The sequence below is a fragment of the Ovis canadensis genome, chromosome 10 (genome assembly GCF_042477335.2).
Source record: "Ovis canadensis isolate MfBH-ARS-UI-01 breed Bighorn chromosome 10, ARS-UI_OviCan_v2, whole genome shotgun sequence".
NCBI classification, from domain to species: domain Eukaryota; kingdom Metazoa; phylum Chordata; class Mammalia; order Artiodactyla; family Bovidae; genus Ovis; species Ovis canadensis.
Window position 1 is genome coordinate 38,899,588 of NC_091254.1, and position 12,996 is coordinate 38,912,583.

The 12,996-nt window shown below is 42.6% G+C and overlaps 1 protein-coding gene across 50 annotated transcripts in view; it reads left to right on the forward strand.

Annotated features, from left to right (window-relative positions):
• Positions 1-6,547: 6,547 nt before the first annotated feature.
• SUPT20H (SPT20 homolog, SAGA complex component) overlaps positions 6,548-12,996 on the forward strand; it is a 36,235-nt gene continuing 29,786 nt past the window's right edge. For 28 of the 50 annotated variants that reach the window (XM_069601496.1, XM_069601507.1, XM_069601522.1 and 25 more), the window contains exons 1-2: positions 6,548-6,894; positions 9,695-9,791. In XM_069601496.1, the coding sequence (XP_069457597.1) occupies positions 9,789-9,791 (3 nt within the window). In that variant the 5' untranslated portion in view covers positions 6,548-6,894; positions 9,695-9,788. Of the gene's footprint in view, positions 6,895-6,948; positions 7,148-7,208; positions 7,280-9,694; positions 9,792-12,996 lie in introns of those variants that run through there. The other 22 variants (XM_069601498.1, XM_069601508.1, XM_069601523.1 and 19 more) reach the window with 5 other exon arrangements.

Here is a 12,996-nt window from a genome sequence, read left to right on the forward strand (position 1 = left end):
TTCACAACAGAAAAAAAAAACACATAAATTAGACTTCATCAAAAATTTAAGTTTGTATATCAAAAAAAATCAGAAAAGTAAAAAGACAGTCTACAGAACTAGAGAAAATACTTGTAAATCATATATCTGATAAGGGTCTAGTATCTAGAATATATAAGGAACTCATAATTTAGACAAGAAAAAGACAAACAACCCAGTTTAATCATGGGCAAATGACTTGAATAGACATTTCTGCAAAGAATATAGACAAATGGCCAATTAGAACATGAAAAGACTCTCAATCAATATTATTGGCCATCAGAGAACTGCAAATCAAGACCATAGTTCAGTTCAATTCAGTCTCTCAGTCGTGTCCAACTCTTTGTGGCCCCATGGACTGCAGCACACCAGGCCTCCCTGTCCATCACCAACTCCCAGAGTTTACTCAAATTCATGTCCACCGAGTCAGTGATGCCATCCACCATCTCATACTCTGTCATCCCCTTCTCCTCCCACCTTCAATCTTTCCCAGTATCAGGGCCTTTTCCAATGAGTCAGTTCTTTGCATCAGGTGGCCCAAGTATTAGAGTTTCAGCTTCAGCATCAGTCCTTCCAATGAATATTCAGGACTGATTTCCTTTAGGATGGACTGGTTGGATCTCCTTGCAGTCCAAGGGAGCCTCAAGAGTCTTCTCCAATACCACGGTTTAAAAGCATCAGTTCTTCCACATTCAGCTTTCTTTATAGTCCAACTCTCACATTCATACATGACTACTGGACAAATGATAGCTTTGACTAGATGGACCTTTGTTGACAAAGTAATCTCTCTGCTTTTTAATATGCTGTCTAGGTTGGTCATAACTTTTCTTCCAAGGAGCAAGTGTCTTTTAATTTCATGGCTGCAGTCACCATCTGCAGTGATTTTGGAACTCCAAAAAATAAAGTCTGTCACACTTTCCATTGTTTCCCTATCTATTTGTCATGAAGTGATGGGACCAGATGCCATGATCTTTGTTTTCTGAATGCTGAGTTTTAAGCCAACTTTTTCACTCTCCTCTTTCACTTTCATCAAGAGTCTCTTTAGTTCTTTGCTTTCTGCCATAAGGGTGGTGTTGTCTGCATATTTGAGGTTATTGACATTTCTCCAGGCAATCTTGATTCCAGCTTGTGCTTCATCCAGCCCAGCCTTTCTCCTGATGTGCTCTGCATAGAAGTTAAATAAGCACAGTGACCATATACAGCCTTGATGTACTCCTTTCCCTATTTGGAACCAGTCTATTGTTCCATGTCCAGTTCTAACTGTTGCTTCCTGACCTGCATACAAGTTTCTCAGGAGACAGGTCAGGTAATCTGGTATTCTCATCTCTTTCAGAATTTTCCAGTTTCTTGTGATCCACACAAAGGCTTTGACATAGTCAATAAAGCAGAAGTTGATGTCTTTCTGGGACTCTATTGCTTTTTCAACGATTCAACATCAAAAAATTGATGGCAATTTGATCTCTTGTTCCTCCACCTTTTCTAAATCCAGCTTGAACATCTGGAAGTTCATGGTTCACATACTGCTGAAGGCTGGCTTGGAGAATTTTGAGTATCACTTTGCTAGCGTGTGAGATGAGTGCAATTGTGCGGTAGTTTGAGCATTCTTTGGCATTGCCTTTCTTTGGGATTGGAATGAAAACGGACCTTTTCCAGTCCTGTGGCCACTGCTGAGTTTTCCAAATTTGCTGGCATATTGGCAGCACTTTCACAGCATCATCTTTTAGGATTTGAAAGAGCTCAACTAGAATTCCATCACCTCTACTAGCTTTGTTCGTAGTGATGCTTCCTAAGGCCCTCTTGACTTTGCATTCAAGTATGTCTGGTTCTAGGTGAGTGATCCCACCATTGTGATTATCTGGTGTGATAATCAAAACCTTCTGAATCTATGTCCTGACCAGTAATGCTGAAGAAGCTGAAGTTGAACAGTTCTATGAAGACCTACAAGAACTTCTAGAACTAACACCCCAAAAAGATTGCAAAAGTAGGAAATCAAGAGATACCTGGAGTAACAGGCAAATTTGGCCTTGGAGTACAGAATGAAGCAGGGCAAAGGCCAATAGAGTTTTGCCAAGAGAACGCACTGGTCATAGCAAACACCCTCTTCCAGAAACACAAGAGAAGACTCTACACATGGGCATCACCAGATGGTCAATACCAAAATCAGATTGATTATATTCTTTGCAGCCAAAGATGGAGAAGCTCTATACAGTCAGCAAAAACAAGACCGGGAGTTGACTGTGGCTCAGATCATGAACTGAACCTCGTGCACACCAGGACCCAGGAGCAGTGACCCCACACGAGACTGACCCAGACTTGCCCATGAGTGTCCAGGAGTCTCCAGCGGAGGCGTGGGTCGGCGCTGCCTGCTGCAGGGTTGGGGGCACTGAGTGTAGCATGTGTGCATGGGACCTTTTGAAGGAGGTTGCCATTATCTTCATTGCCTCCACCATAGTTTGGCCTGAGGTCAAGTAACAAGGAGGGAACACAGCCCTGCCCATCAACAGAAAACTGGATTAAAGATTTACTGAACATGGCCCCACCCATCAGAACAAGACTCAGTTTCCCCCTCAATCAGTCTCTCCCATCAGGAAGCTTCCATTCAGTATTCTTGCCTTGAGAACCCCATGAACAGTATGAAAAGGTAAAAAGATAGGACACTGAAAGATGAACTCCCCAGGATAGGTGCCCAATATGCTACTGGAGATCAGTGGAGAAATAACTCCAGAAAAAATGAAGAGATGAAGCCAAAGCAAAAACACCAGCCAGTTGTGGATGTGACTGGTGATGGAGGTAAAGTCCAATGCTATGAAGAGCAATATTGAATAGGAACCCGGAATGTTAGGTCCATGAATCAAGGCAAATTGGAAGTGGTCAAACAGGAGATGGCAAGAGTGAACATCAGCATTTTAGGAGTCAGCGAACTAAAATCGACTGGAATGGGTGAATTTAACTCAGATGACCATTATATCTATCACTGTGGGCAAGAATCCCTTAGAAGAAATGGAGTAGCCATCACAGTCAATGAAAGAGTCCAAAGTGCAGTACTCGGATGCAATCTCAAAAACGACAGAATGCTCTCTGTTCATTTCCAAGGCAAATCATTCAAGACCACAATGAGACCACAATTTCATACCCACTAGGCTGGTTGGTTATGCATGTGTGCTCAGTGGTGTCCAACTCTTTGCAACTGCATAGACTACAGCCAGTCAGGCTCTTCTGTCCATGGAAATTCCAGGCAATACTGGAGTTGGTTGCCATTTCCTCCTCCAGGGACCTTCCTGACCCAGGGATCCAACAACCCAAGTCTCCTGCATCTCCTGCATTGGCAGGCAGAGTCTTTAACACTGAGCCACCTGGGAAGACCCAAGGATGGCTATCAAAAACAAAACAAGACAAAACTGTTAGTGAGGATGTGAAGAAATTGAAACTGTCATACATTGCTATCAATATATAAAACATCTCCTCCACTGTGGAAAACAGTTTATTGATTCTGCAAATATTTAAGCATGGAATTACCACATGACCCAGCAGTTCCGTTCCTGGATATTGACAAGGAGTGTTTCCTTGACTTTAGTCAGGGTCCTCTAAGCCCTCTCAGCCTCTATTTTAGTACTGGTCTTGTGGGGCCTGCATCAACTAGTTGTCATAAGAATCCAGTCACGTCAGTTTAGAGAGAACCCCTACTGGGATATCTTATCATCCTCAATATCTCATCAAATTCTTCATCCCCTACCTTCAATATTACATCAACCTGCTCTGCCTTCAATTAAGAAACCTGTTAAAATTGTTTGGCCAGAATTTAGCCCTTATATATGGTGTTTCATTTTAGGAAATTTCCACCCGCTGGCTATAGGGTCTCACTTGTTTATGATGTATTTGTTTAACTGACTCCAGTTCTATACTAAGGTCTCTTTTCTCTATTGCAATAATTCCTAAATAAAATCTGCTTTGTTTTGTTTTGAAATGGTATGGACCTAACAGAAGCAGAAGATATTTAAGAAGAGGTGGCAAGAATACACAGAAGAACTGTACAAAAAAGATCTTCACGACCAAGATAATCACGATCGTGTGATCACTCATCTAGAGCCAGACATCCTGGAATGTGAAGTCAAGTGGGCCTTAGGAAGCATCACTACAAAGCTAGTGGAGGTGATGGAATTCCAGTTGAGCTCTTTCAAATCCTGAAAGATGATGCTATGAAAGTGCTGCACTCAATACGCCAGCAAATTTGGAAAACTCAGCAGTGGCCACAGGACTGGAAAAGGTCAGTTTTCATTCCAATCCCAAAGAAAGGCAATGCCAAAGAATGCTCAAACTACCGCACAATTGCACTCATCTCACACACTAGCAAAGTGATACTCAAAATTCTCCAAGCCAGGCTTCAGCAATATGTGAACCGTGAACTTCCAGATGTTCAAGCTAGATTTAGAGAAGGCAGAGGAACCAGAGATCAGATTGTGAACATTCGCTGGATCATGGAAAAAGCAAGAGTTCCAGAAAAACATCTATTTCTGCTTTCTTGACTATGCCAAAGCCTTTGACTGTGGGGATCACAATCAACTGTGGAACATTCTGAAAGAGATGGGAATACTAGACCACCTGACCTGCCTCTTGAGAAACCTATATGCAGGTCAGGAAGCAACAGTTAGAACTGGACATGGAACAACAGACTGGTTTCAAATACGAAAAGGAGTACGTTAAGGCTGTATATTGTCACCCTGCTTATTTAACTTCTATGCAGAGTACATCATGAGAAACTCTGGGCTAGAAGAAACACAAGCTGGAATCAAGATTGCCGGGAGAAGTATCAGTAACCTCAGATATGCAGATGACACCACCCTTATGGCAGAAAGTGAAAAGGAACTAAAAAGCCTCTTGATGAAAGTGAAAGAGGAGAGTGAAAAAGTTGGCTTAAAGCTCAACATTCAGAAAACAAAGATCATGGCATCTGGTCCCATCACTTCACAGCAAATAGATGGGGAAACAGTGTCAGACTTTATATTTTGGGGCTCCAAAATCACTGCAGATGGTGATTGCAGCCATGAAATTAAAAGACGCTTACTCCTTGGAAGGAAAGTTATGACCAAACTAGATAGCATATTCAAAAGCAGAGACATTACTTTGCCAACAAAGGTCCATCTAGTCAAGGCTATGGTTTTTCCTGTGGTCATGTATGGATGTGAGAGTTGGACTGTGAAGAAAGCTGAGCGCCGAAGAATTGATGCTTTTGAACTGTGGTGTTGGAAAAGACTCTTGAGAGCCCCTTGGACTGCAAGGAGATCCAACCAGTCCATTCTGAAGGAGATCAGCCCTGGCATTTCTTTGGAGGGAATGATCTCCAGTACTTTGGCCACCTCATGCGAAGAGTTGAGTCATTGGAAAAGACTCTGATGCTGGGAGGGATTGGGGGCAGGAGAAGAAGGGGACGGCAGAGGATGAGATGGCTGGATGGTATCACTAACTCGATGGACATGAGTCTGAGTGAAGTCCCGGAGGTGGTGATGGACAGGGAGGTCTGGCATGCTGCGATTCATGGGGTCGCAAAGAGCCAGACACGACTGAACGAGTGAACTGAACTGAACTGTTTCGTTTTTATTCGCTGATTGAATTACTGTCAGATTCTGATTTTCTTCAACAGTATATACCCCAAAGCGTTGAAACCAGGGTTAAAACAAATATGTCCACACACATATTCATAGCAGCACTATTCACAATAGCTCAAAGGTGTAAAGAACCCAAACGTCCAACGCTGGATGGATGGGTAAATTGTGGTATATACATGCAAATAAGATGGAGTATTAACTATAAAAAATAATGAAATACTAATATTTGCTGATATAAGGTGGATGAACCTGGAAATCACCTTTATGTGAAAGCAGACAGCACAAAATGATCATATAAATCCATTTACGTGAAATACTCGGATTAGGTAAACCCTTAGAGTCTGGGCTTCAGTCCACGGAGCCTCAAAGAGTCTGGCACGACTGAGCAACTTCACTTTCCTTCTTTAGAGTCTGAAAGTAGTTGTTCCTGCCAGGAGCGAGAAGAATAGAATGCAATTCTTAATAGGAGCGAAGAAAATGGTTTGCAACTAGACATTGTTAGTGGTTTCACAGCATTGCGATTATACTACATACACCGAATTGTGTATTTAAATGTTTCATTTTACGTTTTTTGAGTTTCACTTCAATAATAATTTTTTAAGTTTATAATCCAACAGCTGAAGTTGTTCAAAAGTGCAGAATTACAATCAGACACTGCAATATGCGCTGATTATTCCGCTTCTTAAGTTTTAGAACTCTTCAGTGCTGTGCTTTGTTTTTTAACATTACATTCTTTGGCACTTGACTGGTACACCATCATAGACTGCAAGGCCAGCACCAGTATAGGCAGCAATGGTGTGGTTCCCTAGGATGGACTGAGCAACAAGGAAAGTTCGTTACAAGCTTCTTTCACTGTAGTATTTCAACCGGGCTTCCCACCTCACAAATAGTCACAGGCTACATCGCCTTTTACGGACCTGGACGCCGGGTCGGCGAAGACGCCGGTGGACGTAGCCTGGTCACCGGGCTCGAGTCACTACGGGGCTCGCGGGGGCGGACCCAGGCGGGAGCATCCCAGCGTCGGGCCCGCTGGCCGCGGCCCAGCCTCCCCACCTCCACCACTTCCGCCCGCGGCCGGCCGCCCGCACCGCCCAGCGCGCCAGTCGGAAGTGTGCGCGCCGGAACAGGCGGTCGGCGGGGCTGCCGAGCCGCGCGGGCCAGAACGGGGGCGGGGCGTGCGGGGATAGCGCGCAGCAGCTAGCGTGGGCCGAGGTCGGCGCGTCGCACTCGGGCCGAGCGGAGGGCGCCGTTTGAGAGTCGGCCGCCTGCACAGGTGGGCCGCGGCCGGAGGGCAGGGGCACGCCCGCGACGGGTTGGGTAGGCGCGCGAGACTAGGGGCGGGGTCAGAGGGGAACGAACGGCTTCCCGAGTGGCTTTTCGCCGCTTCCGGGCCCGGCGCCCGCGCGAGGTGGACGGTGTTCTTGGAGACGCGGGGGGCCGGGCCGAGCCTGCAGCCCCCTGGGCGGTCGCCTTCTTCTCCTCTCGCGTCTTTTATCTTAGTGTTGACATTTGGTTTGCAGTTACAGGTATTTCCGGAAATTCGCTAGAATTTAGCGTAGCGCTTTTTGTGGGGAGGGTGGCGGGGGCGGGGGCGGGGTTTTTGGTGTCCATATTGAATAAGGCTGTCAGCTGGGCTGTGGAGTTGGGGCGTTTTTCAGGTAAAGTCTAAGTTATTAACAAAGCTCGAGCAGATGCAGGAGACTCAACGTCCATCAGGGAAGTCAGTGGGATTTATGGCGGTATTTAGAATTGGATTGATGACCGATCCCCGCCGTGGGTCCTGGGAGTTCAGAAATAAACTTGGCGAATGGCCGCCCCTGGAAGCCATCTCCGATAACCACCACCGGGGAGGGGCAGCGCGTATTGTAAACAGTCTCTGATAGGACTCGGGGTAGAAAGTGATTAGCGCGGTTTTCCGAGTTAGATTGAGTATACAGTGAAAAATGGTTGATAACCATGATGTAGAAATAGATCAAAATTAAGACAAAGTATTAGTCTGAGCAGAATCAAGTCCTTATTTTAAATGCTTTTAAGAATTCAAAAACGAGTGCTGGGTTGAGTGGTCTGAAGGTTGTTAAGATTTAATAGTAAAAATCTCAGGATTAAAAAGAGTCTGAATTCCGGTCTAGTTGTGTGATGCTGAGAAAATCACTAGTTCTGAGAGCCTTATTCTGTAAAATGGCTACGATGATAATTACAGTGGTATTCTCACAGTTCTAGTAGATTCTGTATTACGGTCAGAATGTTTGGATTTGTACGTGGTTATGGGGTTTTGTGAGTCCCTTGGACTGCAAGGAGATCAGCCCTGGCATTTCTTTGGAAGAAATTATGCTAAAGCTGAAACTCCAGTACTTTGGCCACCTCATGCGAAGAGTTGACTCATTGGAAAAGACTCTGATGCTGGGAGGGATTGGGGGCAGGAGGAGAAGGGAACGACAAAGGATGAGATGGCTGGATGGCATCACTGACTCGATGGACGTGAGTCTGAGTGAACTCCGGGAGTTGGTGATGGACAGGGAGGCCTGGCACACTGCGATTCATGGGGTCGCAAAGAGTCGTACACGACTGAGCGACTGCACTGAACTGATGGGGTTTTGTAGTACTTACATATTTAAAGTCACTAAGCCCACCTCTCCTCCATCCCCCAGTTTGGTGACAAGAGATCTGATTTTAAAGTCATCACATTTTGCCTGTGGCGTATCTTCCTGAGAAGGCGATGGCACCCCACTCCAGCACTCTTGCCTGGAAAATCCCATGGACATAGGAGCCTGGAAGGCTGCAGTCCACGGGGTCGCTAAGAGTCGGACACGACTGAGGGACTTCACTTTCACTTTTCACTTTCATGCATTGGAGAAGGAAATGGCAACCCACTCCAGTGTTCTTGCCTGGAGAATCCCAGGGACGGGGGAGCCTGGTGGGCTGCCGTCTATGGGGTCGCACAGAGTCGGACACGACTGAGGTAGCTCAGCAGCAGCAGCACTGTATCTTCATCTTTAGATTCAGTGGTCAGAAAAATTTCACCTTAAGTTCGTGTTAAATCTCGCATGAACTTTGGTAGAATAGGATTAACGTCTTATTCATTTGTGAAATGATATTCCTGGAACCTGTATGGTGCTTGTCATTTTTGGTGGGTTTGTGAATTTTTTCCTGTCTTCTACCTTCTACTTTTTCAAGACCGAACCGGCAAAACTTAAGCTTTGGGTTCACTGAAAACAAACCAAAACAATTTTACATGGAAAATACTGTTTTCTGTTGCTTAAAGGTGTGCTCAGTTGTGTATAGACACACGGGGTGATTACAAGGAGTTAAGTAAAGAATTAGATTACACATAAGCTTTATTTAGCGTCACTTTCAGAGCAAACATCTGTGAGAGACATCTCTGAGAGAGGCAGAGAAGATCTAGCAGTAGACTTAAACATTGGCAGCACTTTTGAATTGCTTAGGGAGAGTCAAAAATGCTGACCCCTGGGCCCTAATCCAGACCAATTAATGAGAATTTCTGGAGGAGCATGGGTATCCCACTTGTTAAAAGTTTCCAGGGTTACTCTTGTGCAGCCAGGATGAGAGCTTGTGTATTAGAGGAATGAGGTTCTTCTAGAGTGTGTCTTGTTTGCTTGAGGAGGGGACAAGCTGGAAGGACTGGAGCTACATTGGACAGTGTAGCCTGGGGCATTTGGGAGAATGTTAAAGAGGACTTTGATCTGCAGGTGTGATGAAATGTTTTGATTTGTAAAATGAACTGTGCAGTGACGAAGGCTAAAGGGCAGGCTGTTAAAATCCTGAGCAACAGAGCAGTGACTGTGAAGATAGGAGAAATTAAACAAACATTCTCTCCTGGATGTTAAATATTTTTAAGAAATTGAGTAATGATTTTAACTTGCAACCTTTTTTTTGCTCTACCTAGTTAAAACTGTATTTTTCAGAATGAGAGAATAGATTGTCAGTGTGTGAATTTGTGACTGGTTAAAGTGTCATACAAATATATATACTTTAGTTTTCCTTGTTAATTACTAAGTAATCTCATATATGTTGATTTATGTTAATTTAGGGGTTTTGTCATTTTTGTTTTTCAGTACTCTTAAGATTGATTTCTAAGGATATGGTTTTCATCCAGCTTCATCAACGCACATAAATTTTCTCCTTTTTGGACTCCTGTTTTATATCACAATGGTGAGCTACAAATCAGTATGTTAATATTCTTAGAAAATTCTCTTCCCTCAAAAAAAATCAATATGAAACAAATATTCTTGTTAGCTACCCTTGTTACTCTAACTGGGAAATTACTTAGCAGTTGCATGCAAAATCTTAAAATATGAAGCTCATCTCTCAATTCAGTATTATAATCATATCCAGGTTGCACAGATAATCTATCTATCCTTATTTTTGTGAAGTAGTAAAAAAAAAAAATTTCTTCCATAGCATTTTCCAGGCAAGAATAATGGAGTGGGTAGTCATTCCCTTCTCCAGGGGATCTTACCAACCCACAGATCGAATCCTGATCTCCTGCATTGCAGGCAGATTCTTTACAATCTGAGCCACCAGGGAAGTCCTCTAGTTACGTTACCATAGTCCAAATCACTGGCAAGAACCTTGGGTATAAGTATAAATAGTTTTGGGGATACAGGTTTCTCATATTTTGCAGTTCTTGTTAGTACAGATTTTTTTAAAAAAATTAACGAGAGGTATAACCTGCTTACTGCAATTAACATTTAAGCAGCATTAGGATTAGCCTTCTAATGGCACATTTCTGCTTACCACTTACAGTCACTAAACATACGTAGGGCTGGGCATTTAACTTTAAACATTAAAAAATTAAAAACAGAAGAAAAAGATCACTTTCTAATGTTATAAACAGCATTTGACAGAGAATAAATGAGCACTGACCACCATGTTGAATAAACTTCAGAAAACATGTGTCTTCTTGTGTTGGGATCTTCCCTATGTACTCTTGCCTTTTTAGAGAAAAGTGGAGCTATCACAATGAGGTTCTTGCCTTATATTTTGCTTTGATATTGTCTTAAGTATTTGAATGCAGTAGTGAATAAATGATACTAGCATTTATATATGCAGGTATAGCTCACTAGAACCTTTATAGTTTTGATATCAGAAGATTAAATATTTGAGAATATTGGCTGTTTGAAATGGTCTTGGAATATACATTTGATTGTGTTTTATAATTTTTTGATAAGTTATAAACTTACTCTATAAGGTTTTATGGCCAAAATAAAAGAACCTTGTGTTTTTGTCAAGAGTATATATTGGAAAATGGTTTATGCTCAAGAATCTAATTTTGAGTCCCTGGGGAACAGTTTCACTGAATTCTGCCCATGAAATTTTTTAAATAAATTAAATTTGATATATATAAATTTAACAACCTTTTGAAGTATGGCATATTTCAGACTTTCTTTTACCTACTCCATTTACATGCTTGATAATGTAACAGGTTCTATTGCTTTTCTAAAAGGCTGGCTATCTTTGTAACATTAATTCTCCATCCTTACAACTAGGATGACAGGGTCACTTCAACCTTCATGATTTCTGAAACCTGGCAATATATATTCTTACTCCTGCCCTCTTGGGACTTTGATGGGTACTAGGAGTTTTTACCAGAGAAGGCAATGGCACCCCACTCCAGTACTCTTGCCTGGAAAATCCCATGGACGGAGGAGCTTGGCAGGCTGCAGTCCATGGGGTCGCTAAGAGTAGGACACGACTGAGCGACTTCCCTTTCACTTTTTACTTTCATGCATTGGAGAAGGAAATGGCAACCCACTCCAGTGTTCTTGTCTGGAGAATCCCAGGGCTGGGGGAGCCTGGTGGGCTGCCGTCTGTGGGGTCGCACAGAGTCGGACACGACTAAAGCCACTTAGCAGCAGCAGCAGCAGGAGTTTTTACTCCATGAAACTTGGTAGATTGAATTGTTGGAGAGTCCAAAATAACAGAAAAATATAGGTTCTTAAAAAATGAAAATTTTCTTTGCCTCTCAGTGAAATTAAAAGTGATTGTCATTGTGAGTGAAAAATGGTATATCTCTGTGTGATACCCAAACCACAAAACTCGAAAGAAATTATTGGTGGTATATTGGCTTAGATTTTTTTTAATCTAGTATTTTTTATTTTTGGATATCATTACAGAAGATACTATACAAATAAAGAAGACAGAGTTTACCCTTCTTATTAATCTCTCTTGCCCTATAAGACAGGTCTCTAAGAAATCAAAGAAGGATGGGGATCTATTAGTAGATCTCAAACCACATGTAATAATAATACTGTATTTTCATCAGTTCTAAGGTGCATCTGCTTTTTGCTTTTACATTTTAATTACTGAATTGATAATGTATCTGTGATACAGTCAGTGACATCTTAAACTTATTATTGGCAGCATACTCTTCTTCCCTAAAGTGAAGTGACGTTGCTCAGTGGTGTCCGACTCTTTGCAACCCCCTGGATTGTAGTCCACCACGCTTCTTCGTCCATGGGATTTTCCAGGCAGGAATACTGGAGTGGGTTGCCATTTCCTTCTCCAGAGGATCTTCCTGACCCAGGGATCGAACCCAGGTCTCCCGCATTGTAAGCAAGACACTTTACCATCTGAGCCACCAGGGAAGTTAATTCAGGCATGTAACTGATGGTATCTTAAATTCATTAGGGCTTTCCTTGTGGCTCAGACGGTAAAAAAAAAAGCGTCTGCCTACAATGCGGGAGACACAGGTTCGATCCCTGGGTCGGGAAGTTCCCCTGGAGAAGGAAATGACAACCCACTCCAGTATTCTTTTCTGGAAAATCCCATGGATGGAGGAGCCTGGTAGGCTACAGTCCATGGGGTCGCAAACAGTTGGACATTCATTTTAAATTCATTAAAAATTGGTAAGGGTAACCATCATTTATTCTGTTTCTGCTAGGCACTGGCCTAGTTTCTGTTCATAATGTTAAGAATGTCTAAGTTGATATTAGGCACCAACATAATAGCCCCCTCAGTTTTTAGGATTCCTAGCAGCTTAAGGGATGTTAGTTTTTGCTTCACTTTAATTGCATACCTGATGGCCAGTATGTTTTCCTAAATGATGCTCTTAAAATGCTGAAGTTTATAAAATGGTAATAGTTAGTTACCATATCTAACCTTCAGCCCTATATCAGCTGTACAAGCATGACCAGAGAAAATCATTGTAACATTTCTTAACTAATTTGTGGTCAGAATCAGGTGTCTGAGATGACCATATTTTTTCCTGCATGTCTTGAGCATGCAGTGGGGTGGGTGGAGGAGGGAAAGAAAGGAAAATGTTAGACATATTTTAAACAATAAAATACATTTAAACACTTAATTAGAAAATGTTATATGTATATTAAGTTATTTTTGTGTGAAAATAACTAATATA